At 39.4% G+C, this 22,788-nt stretch overlaps 1 protein-coding gene across 1 annotated transcript in view; it reads left to right on the top strand.

Moving 5' to 3' along the window:
* The window catches only part of TTC37 (tetratricopeptide repeat domain 37), a gene marked incomplete at both ends in the record, with an annotated part of 32,951 nt that extends 10,393 nt beyond the window's left edge, over positions 1-22,558 (top strand). The window contains 22 exons of the mRNA XM_009867890.1: positions 271-373; positions 1,184-1,360; positions 2,275-2,419; positions 2,587-2,665; positions 2,782-2,843; positions 2,967-3,023; positions 4,127-4,195; positions 5,608-5,682; positions 6,298-6,439; positions 7,568-7,661; positions 8,221-8,298; positions 9,587-9,711; positions 10,532-10,655; positions 11,661-11,879; positions 12,676-12,748; positions 13,431-13,485; positions 13,570-13,680; positions 14,772-14,900; positions 15,530-15,651; positions 17,475-17,633; positions 20,246-20,398; positions 22,428-22,558. Coding sequence (XP_009866192.1) covers positions 271-373; positions 1,184-1,360; positions 2,275-2,419; positions 2,587-2,665; positions 2,782-2,843; positions 2,967-3,023; positions 4,127-4,195; positions 5,608-5,682; positions 6,298-6,439; positions 7,568-7,661; positions 8,221-8,298; positions 9,587-9,711; positions 10,532-10,655; positions 11,661-11,879; positions 12,676-12,748; positions 13,431-13,485; positions 13,570-13,680; positions 14,772-14,900; positions 15,530-15,651; positions 17,475-17,633; positions 20,246-20,398; positions 22,428-22,558 — 2,482 coding nt within the window. The remainder of the gene's footprint in view (positions 1-270; positions 374-1,183; positions 1,361-2,274; positions 2,420-2,586; positions 2,666-2,781; positions 2,844-2,966; positions 3,024-4,126; positions 4,196-5,607; positions 5,683-6,297; positions 6,440-7,567; positions 7,662-8,220; positions 8,299-9,586; positions 9,712-10,531; positions 10,656-11,660; positions 11,880-12,675; positions 12,749-13,430; positions 13,486-13,569; positions 13,681-14,771; positions 14,901-15,529; positions 15,652-17,474; positions 17,634-20,245; positions 20,399-22,427) is intronic.
* Between the last annotated feature and the right edge of the window lie 230 nt (positions 22,559-22,788).

Raw genomic sequence — 22,788 nt, 5'->3', positions numbered from 1 at the left:
CAAAGCTTAAATGCTATGGAGTTTGTAATTAATTAGGTTTATTTTAATGTTCAAAGTATTCTTCAGTTTGAACTTGACAGGTTAGGGTAAAAGCAAGATCTCTTTTTGTGAGCACCATAGGTCTTCTGATTTTGGCATAACCTTTGCAGGGTATAAATCTTTATTTCAAGCAGAACACTGAGCAGGCCTGTAACCTCCCACCTCACCTCATTTATCAAGCGTATCATAACAGCATCTCTTTTCACAGAGATTATTTTCTCTTATTTTCAGGACTGGGTGAGTGCTATCTCATGCTGGCAAGATCAGCCCTTGAAAACTTTTTTGATAGGAAGGCTATGGATTTCATAGAGCAGGCTCTTGAATTTTTTACAAGGTTGGTACTAAATATTCACTTACTTCATTTTCACTGGGATTGTGGCTTGATATGCACAAAGAATAAGAATTAAATGAGAAATTTTAGTTAAAATAAATTGAATGTACCAGGCTTCTCATCCAGAAGTAAGCATATGCTTATTGAAAATGGCTTGAATAATACATTCTGGACTTAGCCTGCCTAAATGAATGGTAGTTACAGAGTTTTATTTTTTTCTCTTTAAAGATGCAGAGTCATTTGATTATAAAACAAGCGTGAATGACGCACAGATCTCTCTAGCAGTCCTACTATATGGGACTGGGAGAAGGGCATTTCTGCTGAAGATGGTGGATGAGAGGAAATTGTTCCTTCCCTCTCTCAATCTCTTTTTATTTTTGCATTTCCTACATTATGCTTTAGTGTCCTAAATTAAACCTGGGGATAGCTGCTGTTACAGGAAAGGTCCCTCAGCTTTCTGCAGATGATTCATGTCTTGTAATACAACATGATAGTGCTTTGAAATGCAAGAGTGGGTGTAGTCAGCTGACATGTTCATAGATAATAGCTAATTTTCAGAACTAACTCTTAGTCCCAACAAAATTGGGATACATAGGCATTTTGTAGTTTCTCTTTGATTATTTTTGACCTTTTAGACCTATAGCTTGAATAGGAAGAAAACTGAATAAAAAAAAAAAGAAAAAAGGTCAAGCAGCTCATTGATCAGTTACATTTGAGTTTGTGCCAGTCTTCACAGTGGTGAACTTTTTTCAGAAAAGGATACTGAAATGTCTGAATGGGTGTTGTAAGGGTTTTCTATATCATTAATTACAGGGCCATAAAGAGCCGTCCTGATGTATGTTGCCTCTGGAAACTGCTCGGAGATAGCTGTATTAGTGTGCATCTAATTTCACCAGCCAAAGTGAATATTCAAGTTCCAGGATTCCTTCTGGGTAAAAATGCAGGCAAGCAGATGCTGAAGAAAAGTGAGATGCTTGTACTGGGAGGAAGGTAATAATTTTTCTCTAACAAGAGCTTCTATTCAGCTTGACACTATGTATGAAGTATTCAAGACTAATCCATTTCTAGAAAATGAAAGACATGCTGATCTCTTGATGCCTGCATTTTGAGCAAAGGTGAATGAGGTCGTGAACAGAGTCTCATGCTTCTTCCAAAATTCACTTCTCATTTCAGAATATGTTTTCTGGATTGCCAGTGGCTGTCAGTGCTTCATCTAGGACCTGCTCTTCTCCTTGTGTCTGTCCCCAGAGCATCTTGTCATTCAACACGTTATGTCTCTTTAAACAGAGTGGTTGCAGTGGTTGCTAACTGATTCTCCCATGACTACTAAAGTCCAAGATAATACGTTAAGCTTTCTTTCCATACTTCTTTCTCACAAAAATGTCATCAGTTCTGGCCCTAGGTATGGGCTCAAGAGTACAATGGAAGAGCAATTTCTTGTTTCTGGCCCTGAAAGGTCATGATGGTAGAAGATATTTGTCGTATTTCCATAGCCTCTTCTGTAACTCCCTCTGAGCTTTGAGATGTGTGAGGCAGAAGTGCAGCTGCCTAGTAAATCTCAGCCACAGTATGTGGAGGTAATTCCCAGGGGAAGTCTGATTAACTGTAAAAATGACCGATGAAGTAAAAGCATGCATATTGCAACTGACACAGCTTTAATTTAGTGCACATCTCTGACTTCGCAAGTGCTGGCACTACACTGCCTTTACACTAGGATAGAGTCTGTGAAGCTCTGAAGAAAAAACAGTTAATTGTTGTTTGCTTTCCATTCTCGTTTTATTTGTATTTATGCATGTTTGCTTGATTTAGGTTTATAGGCATCCTTTTTAATGTTCTATTTTCAGCTGTCTGTTCTTCATGTAGAGAGGCTTGGAATAATGCTTCTGTGATTCATATTTCTGTAGGTGTTACGGCAGAGCTTTAAAATTGATGCCTTTGCCTAGCATATGGTGTGATCTTGGAATAAATTATTATCGACAAGCAGAGCACCTCACAGCAGTGGGCACTGATGAGAATGAGATCAGCGAACTGCTAGAGAAATCTTTACAGGTATTGTCTCGTTTTCATGTTACATTCTTTGGAATTTCATTTGGCGTTGGTGCTTGTCTGCACGCTCTCTGTCCTTGATAAAACCTACCTCTCTGAACAAGTAAGTGCATAAAGGTCTTAATTTTTGTTCTTCTAGGAATTGTAATCCACATTTGATTTTCTTCCAGTGTCTCAAAAAAGCTGTGAGACTTGACAGCAAAAATCACCATTATTGGAATGCACTTGGTGTAGTTGCTTCCTGTAGTGGTAAGTCTTCTGCAAAACCCCTAGCTCCATATATCCAAAATTAGAAGGCAACTTGACTAATGGTATTTATGAAATTCAGTTAGATCTAGCTCTCTTTTCTTTTTTCCCCCCTCCAGCTATTGGGAATTATGCTCTTGCTCAACATTCGTTCATCAAATCTGTTCAAGCTGAGCAAATTGTAAGTGCTGTAGGCAGCTGCCATCTGTTTCAAGTGGGCATTTAAAACTTTTTTCTCCTGATGCTGTGTTATTTTTGAATATAGTAATAATACATTGCTTTTAACTTCATTTTTCCTCTCTAGAATGTTGTTGCCTGGACCAACTTGGGGGTTCTGTATCTGGCAACTGGAAACATTGAGGTAACTTTTACATCCTCAAATATAGTTTCTATTTCCTTTTTTTTTTTTCTTCTTTAAGGGAGTATATTGGGGCAGGGGTGTGGGCAAACAATAAAGAGTGTCCCTCTCAGAATCAAGAAATGTGCTTCCTTTGAATGGAGTTAAACTGGCACCTATACCTTAGTTGACACACATGAATGAATTAAATATTTGTTCTGGAGGGTATAAGTAACCTTCTTCTGAATGGATGAGGCTGCTTTCCAAGCAACTGGATGGAATGAAAAGTGTTTGGAAGCACTGAGAAGTAGTTAATCAAACCAATGCACACCAAGTTTGACCAAGAACTCTTTTAACTCTAAGTCAAAAACTGAAATTTTAGTTTGCGTTTCCCATAGGCAGCTGCTTTCTGCTCGTCAACCTGTCATATGATTTCTTATAATTCTGTGTAAACCTTCAGACTTCTAGGAAAAAAATGGAGTATATCTTAAATTAAGTCCAGAGTTCTCATGCAGCTAAAATTAATCTTATTTCCTGCTCAGAATTAAAGAAATTTAGTTCAACTGGAAATATAAGGGTCAGAATTACTTTTAATAGAAGTAACTTGATACTGCAGACTGCTTTACTGCTAAGACTACTAATGCTAAGACTTTGTTCACCTCATACCGTGTTGAGGAAGGAACTCTAAGCATGAGAAATCCATAAGGGAAAGGTAATTTGTATATGGCGATGAGTTTTGAAACTGATTGAAAATGTGATTGTTTAACTGTTTACATGAAGGAAAAGCAAATTTCCAAAACTGGATCCTCCAAGAGTGAGATTTTTAAATAGTGAAATAATAATGGTTCTGAGAGGTAATCTATCTGATGAACTGTTTTAAGAAGTGTATTTGTAAGGGGAGGGAAACTTTAACTTGTAAAGATGACTTTTCTTTTTTACAAAATAACATTGAATTGGTTTATTTTTCTGGGCAATGCATTGTTCTCTGTGGCACAGTAGATACTTTTGGTAATGACCTAATTTTGGCCATGAATCTCTTCCTATACTACTGCATGTCAGTACCTGTGTATACTCAGAAGTGCTTTGTTGCCATGCCAGACAGTTCACTCTTACCTTTGGTTCTACAGCAAGCTCATGAAGCCTTCAAGGTAGCCCAGTCTCTGGAGCCCACTTACTTACTGTGCTGGATTGGGCAGGTAAGGTGATGAAACATCATAAAGCTGTGTACCAAAACCAGGTGGTAATCAAAGACAGAACTGGGACTCCATCCCAGCAACCGGCAACTAAGCTTGTTCATGAAGATTGAATTTTGCTTCCCCTGTGGGTGAATGGGACCCTTTGTTCCCGTAGTAGTAGTACAATGAAAGCTACATTCATCAGGTATCACAGAATCTCGGGGGTTGGAAAGGACCTCTGGAGATCACCAAGTCCAGAGCAGGGTCACCCAGAGCAGGTCACACAGGAACGCGTCCAGGCGGGGTTTGAAAGTCTCCAGAGCAGGAGACTCCACGCCCTCCCTGGGCAGCCTGTGCCGGGGCTCCGGCACCCGCACAGGGAAGAAGTTTCTCCTCATGGTGAGGTGGAACTTCCTGTGTTCTAGCTCACACCCATTATTCTTTGTCCTCTTACTGGGCACCCCTGAAGAGACTGGCCCCTTCCTCTTGACACCCATCCCTCAGATATTTCTCAACCGTCTCCTTTCAAGACTAAACAGCCCCAGTTCTCTCAGTCTCTCTTCACAGGAGAGATGTTCAAGTCCCTTGATCACCCTCGTAGGTCTCCATTGGACTCTCTCCAGTAGGTCCCTGTCTCTCTGGAACTGGGGAGCCCAAAACTGGACATAGGATTCCAGGTGTGGTCTCACCAGGGCAGAGCAGAGGGGGAGGAGAACCTCCCTAGACCTGCTGGACACACTTTTCTTAATGCCCCCCAGGATCCCACTGGCCCCCTTGGCCACAAGGGCACGTTGCTGTCCCAGGGACAACTCACTGCCCACTGGGACTCCAAGGTCTTTCTCCACGGGGCTGCTTTCCAGCAGGACGACCCCTAATCTGTGCTGGTGCCTGGTGTTTTTCCTCCCCAGATGCAGGACTCTACACTTGTCCTTATTGAACTTCATGAGGTTTCTTTATATAATGTTTTTCTGGTGGATGTTTTGAGTTCTGTAAGAAATCAGCTCTTAGAAAACAATCACTGTTTGTGCTCTGAGGCTTTTTTGTCTGCTTTATAAGATCATTCTAGGTGCACAGCTGACCTGCTAGTAGTATCCAGCTGAAAACTTTAGTCTGGGGAAAAACTAGTTCCATCACATGCCAAAATTCAACTCCTGACAGATGTTGTTGTAATTTGTCCTAACGCACAAAGTCTTTGTCCTGAAGAATATAAAGTAGCAGCAGCAGGCATTAACTTCTGAGTACTGGTACAGTGGAGACTGCTTGTACTATCTCCTGAGTGCATTTATTTTATTTTTAAAACTGGTATTTCTTGAAGAATATGAGGAAAAGAAAGTGTCTTCATGTTTAATGCCCAAGATGTGCCTGAAGTGATGTGTGCTGAGTTTCATGTAGATGTCAAGTAACTCATCTCAGCAACTTTTTCTTCTCTGCAGGCTCTTATTGCAGAGCAGGTAGGCAGCTATGATACTATGGATCTCTTCAGGCACACAACTGAACTCAGTATGCATGTAAGTATAACAGTTGTCTCTTCCTGAAGTTTATGCATATCTTATCTCTCGACTTAGTTGATGTAATTTTTTAAAACATAGGTGTATCTTGAAATACGGAATAGTTATAGTCATCTTGTTGAGCTTGTCTGACTTGTAAGTTGTTTTTGGCCTGTGCTGGCGCTGTTATTTTCTAAATGCTTTAGTCTCAATGGCCCAAGAAATCAGCTCCATAAGATGTGAAAAAACATTCTGGATGTTCCACAGAATTAGGCAGAGATCAAGGCCATAAACATAACTATTCCAGGAGAGAATTCCAGTGTTGCCAATACCCCGAGTTCTAAGAAAATGCAGGACTTCACGTTCCTTGTAGGTTTTTTTGCCTGTCATCTCTCCAGTGGTGCAGTAAACAATACATTAAGCTAAGAGTTCTCTTTGCTCAAAGGATGAGTTAAAGCTCCTCTACATGGAGTAATTCAGTCTGATGATTTTTTCTCCTGCTTGATATCAGTATGGACTTTTAACAAAGACTGTACCTTAAAATTCAGAATTGTTATTATAATTTCTAATTATTTCCCTTTTTCTTGAGAAATCTTAATGACTCCTGTTTTGGAATTTATTTTTTTGTTTCTTAAGAATGAAGGAGCAAAAGGCTATGGCCACTGGGTATGTTCAACACTGCAGGATAAAAGCAACAGAAACACTGAACAGTATCTGTACAACATCGTGGAAATGAATGCTATTCCAGCAGCCCAGGTGGTCTTGAGCAAATACACAGGTAGGTAATACAAATGCCTTACTAACCTGTCAAGCCTAACCAGATGCATTCAGAATGAACAGATAAACCTGTATTAGTTCAGGCAAAGTTATCTGGCTGAGTTGGGGAAAGGCTTTTGAACTGTAAAATAATCAGAACAGGCTAGATAAGCCTGATTATTATCATCACACAAAGATGAAGTGGGATCCGAGTTCTGTCTTCATACTCATTCCAGCAGATTTTGTTTCATACACCGATGAAAATAAGGACGAGAGTCCAGTCACACTTGTCATCAGGTGTTTGCTATCAGCTTTCCTTTGGGTTGGTGTCCCTGCACCTAGGTGCAGGTAGATGCTGGCTCCTCTGCCTCTGTGGCTTGATGTCTGCCAAATGCCTGCTCCTGCATGATGTGCAGCTCCATAACCTCGAGCATGTAATTCTGTTAACCTTCAGTAGTAGACAGACCATGTTCTCAGGCACGGTTCCAAGCCAGCATGGCCTCCCTGTTGGGATAGACTTATGTATATCGAACACAGAGGACAGACACAGCAGATAGGGGTTTTCTTTAATCTGCATCTATTACTGTAAATAAATCCTTTTGAGTAATCTGTTGCTGATTTTTGAGAGCTACGAAATAAGATTGCAGGCACTGAAAATTAGATAAATGTGAGACTGTTTCTTTGTCTAGCCTGGGAAAAAAGGTTGGAAGTCTGAGGTGAGATGGCAGCTGACAAATCTGAGCCTTAGCAACCAACAAGCATTTCAGAGTTGTAGTATTAAAAATAAAGCGTAAGATTGCACTAGTATTTTACTAGAGTCAATACAAGCTGAATAGCTGCCTGTTTTATTACAAAAAATCCCAAACCACTGTGAGATGAAAAACTTAAAATATATTGAGTGCATTAATACTGTGTCATAAGATTTTAAATGTTTTTGAGTTATGCTGGTGGCACGGGTCTTCGTATGTCTTCTGTATGAATTTGCCTGCAGCCTGCCAGAACGATTCCAGTGAACAACTGACAGAAGCACTTGGCAAAGTGTTTTGTGTATATGCATACACTGTGGCATCAATGTGGCAATGTTTTTTTACTGCTTTTTCACAGCTCTTTGTGATCATCTTCTCCTGTATTGTCAATTCTGATTTTCTAGAGAGAAATCCGGATGATGCATCTGCTTTCACAATGCTCGGTTATTTGAATGAGTATCTGCATCTTGAAAGGCAGGCAAGAGATGCCTACGAGAGGTAAATTATACACCCTTGGAAGGTTTACAGATAGAAGTTGCTTGACTTCTTTCTGTATGCAACAGCTGAAAAACTTCAGGGTTTTGCTTTTCCTGTAGTAAACCTTTATTTGTCGACTCTGCGGTACGTTTCAAGTAAGTGTACTGGAAGGGGAGCTGTAAGCGTGTTCTTGTATCAAATTTGGAAATGCCGAACGCAGGACTGGAGAAATAAAGGCATTCCAAGGCTTGAGTGTCTTACCAAGACATTTAGCTAGTACCCTGTATGGGATCTGAGCAAAATTTTGGTTAGCTTGGTTTTGGTTTTGGTCTGTACTCCATTCTAATTAATGGAGGTAGTTTGTCTCTTGTTTTTAAATGGTAGGGGAAGGTAGCAAAGGAAGCCATGTTTGGTGCACATGTTTACTGATGCATTAGAATGGTGAAGTAGGCTCTGTTTATGCTTAATTAGCAAAGAAAAGCTTCTGTAAAAACATTTGTCAATTCTGCTCTGAGAACCATTGTCAAAATTTGCCTGTTGTAGTCAGATGGTAATTATTCTTAATTGTGGTTATTTTCAGGGCAGCTTCATTGCTAAAAAACTGTGGGGATACTGAGAAATACAATATAGCAATGCAAAACTATGGCAGATCACTGTGGTAAGTGTTTTTTGGCATATTTTCCCAGCCCTTAACTTCGGTGTTGGATGTAGTGAATAGAGAAGCAGGAAACAAGAATGTTGCTGCAAGGTAAAAGGTTTTTGCTAAAACCAATCTGCTGAGCATCATTCTTAGTTATAGACAAATTTGACTCAACTTCATATGTGCTATAGAAGTGGCTACTGCATTTTAAAGAAAAATTGGATTGCAAGAAATTGCTATTTTTCTTCCCAGTTTGTAACATATCGGCATTTCCCTTGTCCTTAACTTGGTAATTAAGTGTCTTAGCATCATCTACACGATGTCGCTGCTTTATGATCTCCAGAATAAATTGGGTTTTTTATCATTCACACGCTTGTAATACGTAGTAGGATTAGTCTGAATAAAGTAGTTGCTTTAATATTTATTCAAAATCCCTTTACCTGTCCTTGAATTTGCATTGATTTGTACAACCTGAAGCATGTGAGGCTGGGGACTTGTGTACATGTATGTGTTCTTTCTGCTGATGACCCCTCTCTGCTGCGATCCTACTCACAATTCCAAGCTCCCTTCATGATTCCCTTCTGGTTCTGTGGGAGGCAGGACACAAGCCTTAACAGATGAAGATTTCGAACTTCTCTTTGATATGAGATAGCTCAAGTTCTGCTAATTAGATGTCTGTCAGCTTTCAAGGGAAACTTCTTATATTCTTAAGTTTCTCTGCGTGACACTGGAACTTCTAGGCTGTGAGCATCTGATAATTTATTATTTAACTTCAGGTAAGATTTCAGAAGCAAATCTTCAGTTTTCTGTAGCCTCACATTCAAGGTATAGGGGTGGTGGTTTGTGTGTGCAAAAGCTCCAGTAACTAATAACTGATTCTAATAAACACAATTCTGTATGATCTCTTCTGCAGTGGTCTTAGAACAAGAACGCTGTATGTCTGTCTCCACATGACCTTTTCTGTGTGCATGTGTGCTTCAGTTTGCTTTTTCATGTTTCTCCTTTGCTGTTTTCTCCCACTCCACTGTGTTGACCATTAAGTGATGTCCTGGCATAGAGCTGTCATGGAGTTGAGAAGGACTTTTTTGTGTCAACTATTTGTCATGCAACAAGTAGTTGGAGAAAGTAACTGCTGCAACAGGAGAAGAGTGGGGAATATTGCACGTTCTTGGCCTAATATTCTTCTTTTCTAAGTGTCTGCTTACAAATTACGTGGAAGAGGACACTGGTCTGCAAGGACAGCCTGTTTGAACCACAGCAGCTGGTGCTGTATACTTCACACCAGTGTCTGGTTTTGTTTTCACAGTGCCCTTGGTCAGTGTGATAAGGCTATTGAGGTTTACACATCAACACCCTTAACTGATTTTGATGGCATTGTGGGGATAGCATTAGCCTACTTCAAGAAAGGACTCTTCCAAGAAAGTATCAAAGGTAAGCAGCTGCCTAATTAAAAGCCCTGTTGGACACTTCTGCTGAGATTTTTCTTAGGGTAATTTGTCTGACCAACCTAGCTGCAGTTCAGTTTATTTCACTCTTTCAGTCCTAATGCTAAGTACAAATTCCACAACAATCGTTAGCCTGCTCAGCAGGATGCCAGAACTATTCAGATGTACAAAGGGAAGCTGTATTTCTTCAAGTGTTTAATTCTTTTCCATTAAGCTGTTGGGCTCTTACTTTCCCATTTTCTCAAATGTAATGGCTTTCCTAGAAAAAATCACTTCTGGGTAGGAGATTAATGGGTTGTTCTCTTCAGCTTTAGTGGTAAGTGCTGTATTATCATGTTCTGCTCTGCTGAGATGTGAGACTTTACAAAAAAAGGTGTACTGAATTGTTGGTGTGCAAGTGTAAGCACTTGCAAAGGAGCAGCCAGCTCAGCATTTTAAATAACTCTTAGTTTTCAATTGGAGTGAAGCTTGCCTGTCTGAAGTACTATTTCATAAATAAACTGTCACAGGGGACTATTTATACTGTGTTCTTTCAGGCTTTTTCTGCTTTTCAGTTCTGTTACCACTTGCTATGTACTAAACAACTTCCATACTTTAAACACCCCTGTAAATCTGGCATTTCCTGACATACAGTTACTTCCAAAGTCATCTTTTTTTATCTTCTGCCTATAGTTTTTGGTGTGAAAATATAGTGAACCTGAAAACAAAGGCTCCCAGTGTGTGTATTCTAATATTATGCCTTTCTAGGGTCTTTATAAATGTATTTTTTTCACCTACTTCAGTTCTAAGTCTTGAATTTTTACCAGCCTATGAAAAAGCCTTGTCTGTTACCGAGTCCGAACAAGATAAAGCACATATCCTGACTGCCATGGCAATAATAGAGTATAAACAGAACAAAGTGGATGCTGCAAAGGCACTGCTGTTTAAATGGTGAGTGGAGGGTATAATAATCAGTATATGATATTTTATTCTACTACTAAATCCTCAGATTTACTCTTTGGGGAAATCTTAGGTGGATATATTCTTCTTGTATTGTAGTGTAAAAGTAGAGTGATGATTAATTAGCTAGGAATCTGATATTTCCTACATCATATTAGTCACTGCAAACTTCTGTTTTTGTCATAGACATGAACAATTAAAGTTTTCTAGTTTATGTTGGGATTTTGTGTTGAAAGAAAGAAAAAAAAAAGTAGTAAATGTTTTAGAAAAGTAACAGTACAGTGAATGCATCTAGATCTGCAGTGGAAACACAGCTCCAGAGGTACACGGTGGATTTTAGTAATAAGAATGAAAACTAGTGCAATAGAAAGTTGTCTATTGACTGGAATTCGTGCTCGATGACTTAAAAGGGCACGAGTAGCACCTTGAACAAGAAGCTACCTTTCTTGTTTTCTCACTGGCAGCTTTACACCGATATTTTTATTAGTGAGTATGCCTTCATGGCATAATGTCTCAGAACATCCCTGTTCGCTGAAAGAGCATTTCTGCACAGCAGGCTTGTTCCTGTATTTTTCCTTCATGGATTTCTGTTGCAAAGCTGCAAGCAGGCACACTACAACTCAGATTTGATGTTAGTTAGATGTAAAAACATCTTCAAGGAAAGAAAATAGTTGTCAGCGTTACACGTTGTGTTGTAACATTCATTTTATGGCTGCTGCTGGAGAACTACTACTATGTCAGCGTTTTGGGAAGTAGTTATATGTTACAAGCGTAAGTGATGAAATGACACATAGCCACTGCTTTTCCATATCCTGAGGCATCAAGGACAGTGGTGTAGCTTGATTCATGACCCCACAGTGAGAAGCTGTTATTTCTGTATACTGTACGTGATAGATGGGAGCAAGAGGTCTTGGAATTAACAACTTCTCTAATGTTAATAGTAAGTTTAATTTGTGCTGCAAAATAGTGTTGTTTTCTCTGCCTCTGGTTGAACAGCTCATTAAAGGAACCTACTACAGAAAGTCTGAAGGCTTTGTGCACTCTGGGACTGGTACAGCAGGATGTTACACTGGCAACAGCAGCCCTGAAAGAATTATTGAAGCACGAAAAAGGGGATGATAGTATTTATGAGAGGTGCCTTATTGCATCTGCTGTTTATGCCTTGCAAGGTAAAAATGTGGGGGTCCAGAGAGAAGTCTCCAGAGCAATACACAGGTATGTGTTTTATCTTTCTTTAAATTGCATTGTAAATACATTGCTTTGATTACATTGCTCTGTCCAGTTGCAGCATTCTTTTTTAAAAAAATAATTGTTTTTCAAATGCGAAGTCCTCATTTAAGATTATAGTGTCAGCTGCCAGAAGCTTGCTTTCTGATTCGTCAGATCTAATGGCAGAAGCTTGGTGGCTTGGGGTTATTCTGTGTTTGATTTGATGGCTTCTTTAGTAGCTGGGCCAATTCACTGTTCTATGAAAGCATTTTTCATCATATGTAGCAGAACCCTCAAGGCAGAAAAGTCTCTGGGGCTTTTGTTTAGTATTTAACAATGCCTGAAGCTGTTCATTCAGTTAGATAAATGCCTTTGTTTAAATGTGTTTTGGTTACCCTCAGCATTCTAGAGAAAGGGAACTCGGTGCCTTTAAGCAAGACACACCTCGTAGCCTGTCCAAGTATGTTCGGAAATGATTCTTCACGCAAATTGTTTTTATCCAACTGCAATTAAAATTCCTTGTTCTTCACACTGTGAGGACAAGATATATAGTCCTGAGGTTTATTTGTTTTCTTCCCATGAATATTGGTATGTATATTGTGCATTTTATTTTTTTAGCTAGCGATATGGCTCCAGTATTGGGTGGTTTGTTTTAAACTACAACTCACATCTACTTTCAGCCAGACTGGATTGTTTTCTTAGTAGGAAAAGATCCATTTGGGATTTATAGCAACTTCCTACCATGTCATGGAAGACCAGGTTCATATGTAAAACAAAAGGTCTAATAGTGTTCTTTTCCCAGGAACCCTGATAATCCTACCCTCTGGTCTCTTCTGTCTCGACTAGTTCCGCTGTATGCTTCACAAAAGTCAAAAGTAAGTGCATTGCTGTAACGTGTGCTGCTTACACCCTGAGTAGTCTCTGTAGTTTCTTAGTATGTGGACATTCACTAATCAGTGTGAAAACTTAAGGTTTACATACACAAGCATGTACACAGCAATACATAGGTACATACTGAAGTTATATATCCAATTATTTACATCTCTCATGGGGCAGCAATTCATCTTCTTGAAATAATTTGCTAGGATTATTCTAACAGGAAGAGTCTGTACTGTGTATAACTTTTTTGTTTAGTTTTTTATGTATGTCTGTAAGTATATAAATGTATATTGGGATTTTACATATGTTGAATTTGGTTAATCTAGGCCATTTCCCTTCTTGCATTAGCCAATGTTTCCTTGCCACTTTTATGCTTATTGTTAACTCTTTTGCACATAAATACTCTTCATTTATCTCAATTATGGAAACAAAAGTAGCACCTAAAAACAAACCCCTTTCTGTATGGGGTGAAGTGATAAACAAAATGTATGGATTAATTCTGAATGTCTCTTCCTGATTCTTCATAAAGAGATCAAGCTATGGGCAAGGAACAGACCTTATTGTGGAAACTTTGTATTTTTTGTTAACAAAGATAAAGAGATCTTGGCATTACATCTTGTATAAAAACTCTTAATCAATCATGTAACCAAATCAGTTATTTTCTTTCTAACTTTGCAGGGGGGAGCTGTGGCAGGAAACATCGCACAAGTACTTGATGAAAAACATGGGAAGGTTTGACTTTCTTAAAATGCAGACTTTATAATTTCATAAACAATGCTAAAATTAATTCCATCTGATCACCTACACTGTTATTTTCTGTTTTTGCTGAACATTGCAGTTAATCAGTTGGCAGCAGGATGTCACATGTTAGATGATGAGAAGAACAACCCTCTGAAAAATATTCAGAAAGCAATCCACCTTTGTCCAGGTTACTCTTGTTTTTGTACTAGTGATTTTTTTTTTATTTTTACCTATCTGAAACAAAATTATTGTGTTAGCAAAAAAAAAATTACTTTTCTTGAGTTGTTTTGTTGTTTTGGGTAATGTTTTGGGGAGAATACCTAGAGCTGAAATATTAACTGTCACTCCAAGTTTAGACATGGGGAGTTAAACCAGACAACAAGAAAAAAATCATGAGTTTTAAGGCTTGTTCTGAAAATATGGCCAATTTGTTAATCTTAGCAGAAGAGATCGGTATTATATAGTGTATTGGACAAAAACAAAAAAAAAAGCATGTTCCCTTGGAATCAGTGTGCTACGCCAAGCAGAAGAGATTTATTCATCTAGCTTGAGAATTGGGACTGGAAATGTTCTGTTACAATATGCTGGTTGTGAACTATAGGCAACTGTTCTCCCATTACTAAAGGGTGATCTTCATCAAACGCAAGAAGTGCAAACTTAGTGGGGTTTTCAAGTGCCAGTTTGCGCTTGACAGTGAAATATCAGAAGATAATTCTTCTGCAGTAGTTTTGCTCTGATGCATTAGCATGGCTGCAAGTTAGAAATTTCATTTGCTTTCCTACAGGTACACAGAAGACTGCTGTTAAAAAGCATTATGTTTTACATTTTGCTTTGTTAGAGCGTCAACCTGTATTTCATTTTGCTGACAAAAGTAATTAACTTCCAGGTGAAAATTCCCATGGGTGAGATCTTTAACTGAGCTCTGTGTAATTCAGGGCAGAGACCACTCTTCCAAGTCATAGTTGCTCTTCGCAGGGCAAGGTCAGGATAGAGCTGACGCTTGCATTAGCTGGCTCTGGAAGTAGGCACCTATCTCTGTAACTTTGATGCTGGTGGTCAGACAAGACTGAGCATTATTGCTTAGAGGCAAACAGTCATCCGCTGCCTTGGGCAGAGCTGGTATAAGGTTCCAGTTGCCAGGTTCGTACTGTCTCTTATTTACAGTGTGTGGCTCCATCAATGGCTGTGTTTTTATGCTTAATCTGGTAAAGCCTATTCTAAATGAACTACCAGCTTACCAAGAATGGACACAAATTGCCTTTAACCTTTCTTTTCTAGATAATCCTGCTGCCTGGGCAGTGCTGATGGCAGCCTGTCATGCTGAAAACACTGTTGTCTGTCTAAATAACACTCAGCCGAAGCGAACAAATCTAGAGATGACACTGGTATCTACTGTTTCAGCCAAAAGTAAGCCATACAAACTTTCCAGTTTAAAAGAATAAAATAAAGTTGAAATGCTCCAAGCTTGCAACACTCTCTTGAACTTCAGAAACTTGCAAGGCAGCTGAGAACTTCTCAGTAGTGAGCTGCAACTGTATTTTATCATGTAAAAATGCTAAATCCTAATGTACAGCTAGGGTTAATTACTTAATTGCAGCTTGCTCTCCCGTACAAAGCCTCAAGTGCTTTTGTGCAATGATACTTCTGCACGCTGGTGCCTAAATGGATGGGCAGATGGTTCACAGCACAGGAAGACAGCTTACAAGGGAAGGCTAAAGTAGTCTTGAGTTCTGTAACTTTTCCAGTAGAGGAATAACCTCAGCCTCAGTCATGCTCAGTGTTCGTAGTGTTTTGAAAACTGGAATAAAAATTCCATGTTTGATTGTTCTGTAACTGTTAACTCAAATGATGTATTCTTTTTCCTCCTCTTCATGCTTTTTATTTTGCTATCTCTAAGTGTTCCTAGTAATGAAGGAAGCTGTGGTCACGTTAATGATCCTAAAAGTTCTCCCTTGCCAGATCTAGAGCATGTGTTGTGATATGACACTACAGCATATACAGTCATCTGGTTAAGTTGGTTTATCTTCTTTTTGCAGCTAGAGAAAATAACTTTCCACGTAGTTATATCCAGACTCTTGAAGACTGGTGTCTATGTCAAGCTATTACCAGTCTAGAGGAGGCTGGTAAATTTGCAGAAGCTGAAGCTCTTTGCACCAAGGTATGGTGGCATTGTACTAGCAAATTGTGGTAGAATTGCATAGAAATCATGATTTCTGTGACTTGCACACAGAGATTATATTTGATTTGTGTGTTCATTCAAACTTACAAAATGTGGTAGTTGTTACCATTTTCTCCCCTCCCCTAGATACTTACTTATTCAGTTCAGAACACCAGAAACTGTGTTAATAGTTGGAACAAAGAGTATATGACATGACAGAGCCAAATCTGCCCTTCGTGCCTTTATTCATTAACCCAATATTAAGCAAAACATCACAGAAATTCAATGGAAGTTGAGGTGGGAGACCTGCAAGGGACTTAAATGTCTGCTCTGTTGTGTTGGTGTTCTACCTCAGAGCCACAAGTGAGTGCCTCAGGTTTAATTATTCAAAAGTCTTGAGGCAACACAGTTGGGAAAGGGAACTAGGGTGTTAACAAGCCCCGAGTGTGTGTTTCATGTGTTCTTGAACAGAAGACTTGGCAAAAAATAAGCAAAAAACCCGAACAATTGGACTCAGCAGCACACATCTTTGACTTTCATTAAGGAAGATAACTGATCCCATGCAAATGTGCTCCTTGTTCATGGCAGTTCTGTATTAATAGGGAAGGGAGTTTTAGAAACAAAAAGTGAAAATCAAACGAAGTGAACATTCTGGTTTTCAAGGGGAAGTGCTTTCTTGTCTCCTCATTTGCTTGGTGAGGAGGTGTTTTCCTTTTCTGGCCAACCTGTCTAACAACGATCAGAGATTTCTAGACATCCAAGGTAGTATCTGGTCATAAGGCAAGGTTATGCTGGGTTTTGTTACTTAAATAGCTTGGGGAGAGGACAGTCAATGCCTGCAATTTGTGAAGAAACAGGACTAACACTCTCTGGTACCACAAACTCTCACTGACAGTTTTAGACCCCAGGAGTCTCAACAAGCAGTGTAAGTGGCGCTGGTGAGTCAGGCACTGCAGTCGTTCAATTTGAGACAGGCAGCGTGATTCCACGCTTGTTAATGGGGGAAAATTGCAGCAAATACCAGCAACTTCTGTTGTGTTTCAGAAGGTCTCTGCACGTCTGTGCATTCTTTGCAAAGCAGCAGCTTATTAAGGACTCGCAGACAACGTTTTTTACTTCTAAAAACAATGAGTGAAAAATGCAAATGTTGTTTCTTAGAACAGATTTGGTTTGAGTTGTAATTCTTGGAAGTGTTGTGATTTGAACAGGTAGCATATCATATGATTTGCAGAAGCTTCATGTGTTTTACCTGAGAAGGGTAAAGCAACAGATGGCTTATTTGCTGTCTTTGCTTTTTTTTTTTTTTGCATGATTTTTTTCCAAAAAATACTCTATAAGTATCTGCTGTTATTGAACAGGAAGTATTTGGTAAAGTGCTTCTGTTCCAGTGAGAATGAGAATAAAGCACCTTAGCTGGCAGAACTGAAATTGCTTGGGACACACTCAGGGTCCCTTTTAGCCCCAGGACACGTTTTTGCCTCCATTAACCCAAAACTTCTAATGACTGTGAAACCAAGGGGGAACTAGAAGTCTGCTGTTTACCTACCTATCGTTCAGGAACCTGTAAGGATAGGACATGTACAAAATTTAGGATAGACTTCAAATGTGTTTTGAGGACAGAAAAAAGTTTCCTGTTTACATGTGTTAATGCCTGGAACACTCCTTTGTGCAGAACAAGAGGAGAATGCCACATTACAAGCATCCTGGGAATGCTTTCAATGCTGTTTTCTATAAAGACTGAAATGGAAAAAATCAGAAGTATTTTCTGATATTTGGAAATGATAATTCTGATACCATGTTGAGCCGCCTTTTTTTTTTTTTAGGGTTTAAAAAGCTGCCCTGAGCACCCAGCCCTATTTTTACTTTTGAGACAAGTTCAGTGTAAGCAGCTGTTGCAGTCTCACAAAGAGCTTCCAGACAACGTCCTGGATGAGCTTCGCAAGACCGTCATGACCAGCTCGACTTCGTTTGCAGCCTGGCAAGTAAGTGTGGATCCTCTCCCTAGCTTTGAGCTGCCCTCAGCAGAGAGTGTGCTGTAAGAGGGGGAGAGTTGTTTCACTGTCTGCTTTTATTTGTTTACTCACAGCCAGTCACAGAGAAAACAGCTTAAAGTCAGGTCATTATAAAGTTGTAACGCTATGTTAACTGTCTTTAAGAGTTGAAATAATGAGGACTGTTAGTAGGAGCAAGCAGATGTGGAAGCAGAGTTGAAAACTTGAGGTAAACCTCTGGCACTGGTGTCTTTAGGCACCTGTGACTTGTCATGTGCGCGGGAACTAGTGAAATGGTTCAAAAACCATAAGAAGTAAAAGGTTGCCTCATGTGGTAATGTACAATTCTTTATTCAGGGTCTGAAAACCCGAGTCTCTTGTCTGTGATTTCCTGACGTCGGGTGTCATGGTCCTTTTGAGTGAGTTGAGCCTACAAGGAAAGAGGAATCCCTCCCAGCAACTCTCTCCCTTCTGTGGCATCTCTAGGGCTCATTTGTGTGTGGTGCTTTTGTGAGACAATCTGAGAAGTCTGTCTGACACATGCCAAGAGATCTTTCTGGTGATTGAGCATATTTATTTATTTATTTCCTCGCTGTTGCCGCTAGTAACAATCTTACTTTGCCAATGTCAGCAGCATGTTGTTCAGAAAAATTCTGTGAATGCTTACAGACCTTTATGTAGCTGCAGGAATTGTGGTGCCCCCTCAGCCTGTCGAACAAATAAATCCCTGCTTGTGGTTAGATTCACCAAAGTTGATTTCTGTCTTAGAAGATCAGTGCAAGGCTGCTGTAGAGATCTCACTTGTTACAAGGCTGCAGATCCTCTTCCCTTCTGGACCATATGAGTACTGTTTGTGGACACGTGCTTTTTTGATGTGTTTTTCTTTGGTTTGTGAGACTTAATCTTTCTGAACTCCTTCAGATTCTATTTGCAAAATATGGGGGCATGCTAGACATGATGGTATCCTCTGTTTTAGTAGTATTGTCTGAAAGTGAAATTAGGGCTTATATGCATTCTTCAAGCATCCCTTGCTTAGCCAAGTGTCATCTTGCTTACAAGCAGAAAGAATAAGTGAACTGAAAGTGTATATGATTTGTGCAGAGAGAAGGGTTTTGTTTTTTCATCCAGGGCACAGATAAGATACCTCAGAGGAAGATCTCTTCAGTCTTCAAATAAAGAAGATATTTCTCAAGGCTTCGGTAGTGTTCTGGAAAAGCCTGACTGCTACAGCTGTTCCTAGTGGATAGATCTATGCTTTTATGTTTTCTGGCTCTAGACTTCCTTAGAGTTTGATAAACTTTTTGTCGCAGAAGTATCCATTGTGATGCCTTACAGTTTTACTAAGTTAGAGGGACCGATAACTTTGCTTTCTGCTTAAGTTTTTGGCTTTTCTCTAAAAGGATTTGAGAGTTGCCTTGCAGGATTTGGGAGTGGTACTGAACTGCTCTTCTGAAGGCTGTTATGCTTTCTGTGCTTACCAGGAAAATATAGAAAAGCTGATCTGGCAGAACTGCTGTTGTGCCTTTGCGTGAGGGGTCTCTGCTCCTCATCCTGAGAGTGAAGATAGCTGTATCGTCAGCTGCATAGATCTGAGACAAAGGAAAGCTTTTTTTTTTTTTGCGCAGGAATGGATGTTGTACTTTACAAAGCGGTCCTGCATCTTGATGTCAGGAAGGCACACCGTCACTAGTACCAATAAATGCTTTCTAGCCTGTCTTTTCTAATGATAAATAACTTTTTATACATCAGAAAGGATTAAGAATTTTGGCCCTTCTCGTACCAGGCAGTCATTAGCTAACAAGTCTAAAGACCTTTGCTTAAAAGCAAGCGAATTGTGTTTTTATAAGAAATTTCTTTATTTGCTTGGTGATCCAGCAAAGAATATTTCTAGATGTGGCTTATGCATCTTGATATGTATTGTGTACACCTGAGGGATTTGCAAACTTGTGGCTGCATGTGCTTCAAAAAATGTGATGTAGCTACAGAATTAAAGAGGGAGAAGTTAGAATCCTTTTCCTTCTCTTCATGACCAAATGCAAGACATCTTGTGCTGGTGGAGCAGGCAGCAGGAGCATGAAACTCTGCACGGACTCCAGTGTCTAATTCTGAAATAGGGTTCAACCCATCATGTGAGCTCAGGCTCACATCGTAATGTCTTTCCTGTTCCTGGTATTACTTGGATGGGCTGGAGGAACCTTTGTTTCAGAGGGAAAAAAAAATTAACTTTTAATCTCCACATATCTTTCAGAGACACGTGAGGCACCACGCCATGCTCTTCTGATCTGAAGGATGGCTTTCACAAAGCTGGTCCTGTAATTTGCTCACCTTTGAGCAACCTCCAGATTAAGACAGCTGCCAAACAATTGTCCATGGGCGGTCAAGGGCATTCCAAAATTAGTTACTGCAGTGAGGGGAACTGCCTGCTCTGCAGCAGACTTCCTTTTTTTCCTGCAGTGTGTTGTTGAAATAAGGGCTGTGTGGCTGGTGGCATTTTAGCTAATAGTATGCTGTGGTACTCTCACAAAATGAAACTACGTCATATTGCGTAACAGGTGTGGGTTTTGTTGGCTCCATAACTGGTTTTGTTGGTTGTTTATTTTCAGTGGCTGGCAAAAGTGTACCAGTCTCAGAGGATGATGGTTGGAGCGGAGATGTGTTACAGGAAGAGCCTGCAGTTGGCGTCACAGCAGGGCAGCTGGATCGGGAAGCTCTCCAGTCTGCTCAGGCTAGCTATGCTCGCACTGGAAGTCTGCACGGTAGGATAATCAGATTTCTACAACTGCACGATTTAGAAGGAGTTCATGGAATGTAGGGCTTCTGCATTGTTTAAATGAAGCCCCTGTTTAAATGACGTTGCATTTTGTGAATGACAGCTAGAATAAAATGAGATTGCAAGGGGCAGGACTGTTTTTAGAACATCTCTTTGTAAAGAGATGTTGCTGTACAACAATCATGTAGAACCACTGCGTATATAAAGAGATTAACTTGTTCAGTAGGGCTTATTTCTCTAAAACCAGATTCAGTTTGATCACCCATATTGACATGCCCATCAAGAGTCTGTCCTCTTGTTCAGCCAACTGCCTTAATAAATTTTTTTCCTGCCTGAAGGCTTCAGTCAAGTTCAAAGTAACTTTGTGTGGTTATTTCTAGATATGGTGCCTTACCTTGAAGTATAAAAACAACCTAAAGGAAGTGTACCTTATCCTGCACTTAGAGGCCAGGTGAACATAGCTCAATATCTTGGCGAGTGTCTGTTCCCTTCGAGCATTGTCACTCTGGTAGTGCACTTCAGGTTTCTAGACTTCTTTAAAGCCTGATGTAAAACACAGATATTGCTGTGATCTTGACTGACCCTTTCTCATGTGTATTAACAGATGATCGTGCTACCAGCCATAATCAAAATCAGGCAAAGGAACACCGTATATCCTGGGTGCTTATGTAAGAAAAGGCAGTTGGTTGTACTGAGGATAAAGCTGCAAAGCTGTTCCTCTTGACTGGAAAAGAGTATCCCTCTCAGTGCAGACAAGTTTCTTTCTCACAGTCCATATGCTTCAAAAGGCAGAATTTGTCAAGGGACAGGATTTTTCCTCCCATGATTCTTTTGTCTGTTTTCTAGTGGTGTGCTCCCTGTTTCCTATAGCTCCTAAATGCCACCACAGGTTACAAGGTACCTTTTAACTTAATGAATGCTGCTTTTTCAAGTGCTGGCCTGAATTGGCTGATAATGTAAAAGATGTTGTCTAAAAAAGTAATTAGTATGGATTTGGTTGTCTCCTCTCTTCTTTTTGCATGAGGCGAGCAGCTGATGAGTGGATTTCTCTTCTATCTCTCTAATCTGCAGTGGCTTAATGAAATGTGCAAAAGCCTCGTGCAAACCTTGCTCAGATCCAAGAAAGCTCTCTGTTTGAACATTGCTCGTCTCACGATTATCTGCACAAATGAAAATTTGGGCACCCCTTCAAGTACATTCGTTTGAATGCCATCCGGACACAATGGGGAATAATAAGATTTTTCTTAAGCCAAAAAATACAGAAATTTGCTCAGTCGGTGCTGTATTATATAATTACCATCTTGGAGGGTTTTTTTTTTTAACTTCTCATAAAGTATGATGTCGCTGCTGTGGATAAATATTACATTCTAGAGCAGTCTTGCACATGGGCTGAAGAGCAAACAAGGCTTTGTGATTAAAACAAGCATTACTAAAACATGTATGGAAAAAATAAAAAGATTCTTTGCATAAAGAAGCAAATGAAACGCTGGCAAGACTGCTCCTACAATACTTAGTGTGACTATTCCAGGCTCTTCTAAGCACTGTTTGTTAGGTTGTTTTGGGGGTTTTTTTTAAGAAATCTCTTCCTAACCTGCCAAATACCTTCTATAACTCAGAACAGCTTGGATTAAACCTGCTCTCCAGGGAGCTGCAAACAAAATCCAATTTACACTGCATACTACAGTAAAGCCTTTTCTTAGTGTTTTTTCCCTTAATTTTTTTCTTTTTTTTTTCTTTTTTCTTTTTTCTTTTTTCTTTTTTCTTTTTTCTTTTTTCTTTTTTCTTTTTTCTTTTTTCTTTTTTCTTTTTTCTTTTTTCTTTTTTCTTTTTTCTTTTTTCTTTTTTCTTTTTTCTTTTTTCTTTTTTCTTTTTTCTTTTTTCTTTTTTCTTTTTTCTTTTTTCTTTTTTCTTTTTTCTTTTTTCTTTTTTCTTTTCTTTTTTCTTTTTTTTCTTTTATTTTCTTGGGTTTTTTTTTCCTTTTCTTTCCTTTTCCTTTTTTTTTCTTCTTATAATAGGCTAATGTCTCAGATGAGCACTGGCCATCCTTGATTCAGGAGGCAACAACCGAAGCGCTGAAACTTTGTCCTTGCCCTGTCGCAGCTCTCCTACAAGCACTGCTGCAGTATCATCGCAAAATGGGAGCAAGGTATGCGCGATCTGTTAAATTTAAATCAAACGCACTGTCTGAAAGTACAAGGAGTTGTTATCCCCAAATGTTAACTCCAAGAACTAAAAGACAGTTGAAAGCAGGAATTAATTATTTGTCTTTTACAGTATTTCTTACTCAGCTCTTGAAAATTGGAATGTCCTTGATGTTTTCATTCAATAATTTCACCTGGTTTTATAGATAATTTTGACAGATGAGTGTAGTTTCTC

The sequence above is a fragment of the Apaloderma vittatum genome, unplaced genomic scaffold, assembly GCF_000703405.1.
Source record: "Apaloderma vittatum isolate BGI_N311 unplaced genomic scaffold, ASM70340v1 scaffold10914, whole genome shotgun sequence".
Lineage (NCBI taxonomy): Eukaryota > Metazoa > Chordata > Aves > Trogoniformes > Trogonidae > Apaloderma > Apaloderma vittatum.
Note: the sequence above shows the minus strand (reverse complement) of the source record. Positions and strands in the feature narration are given on the sequence as shown.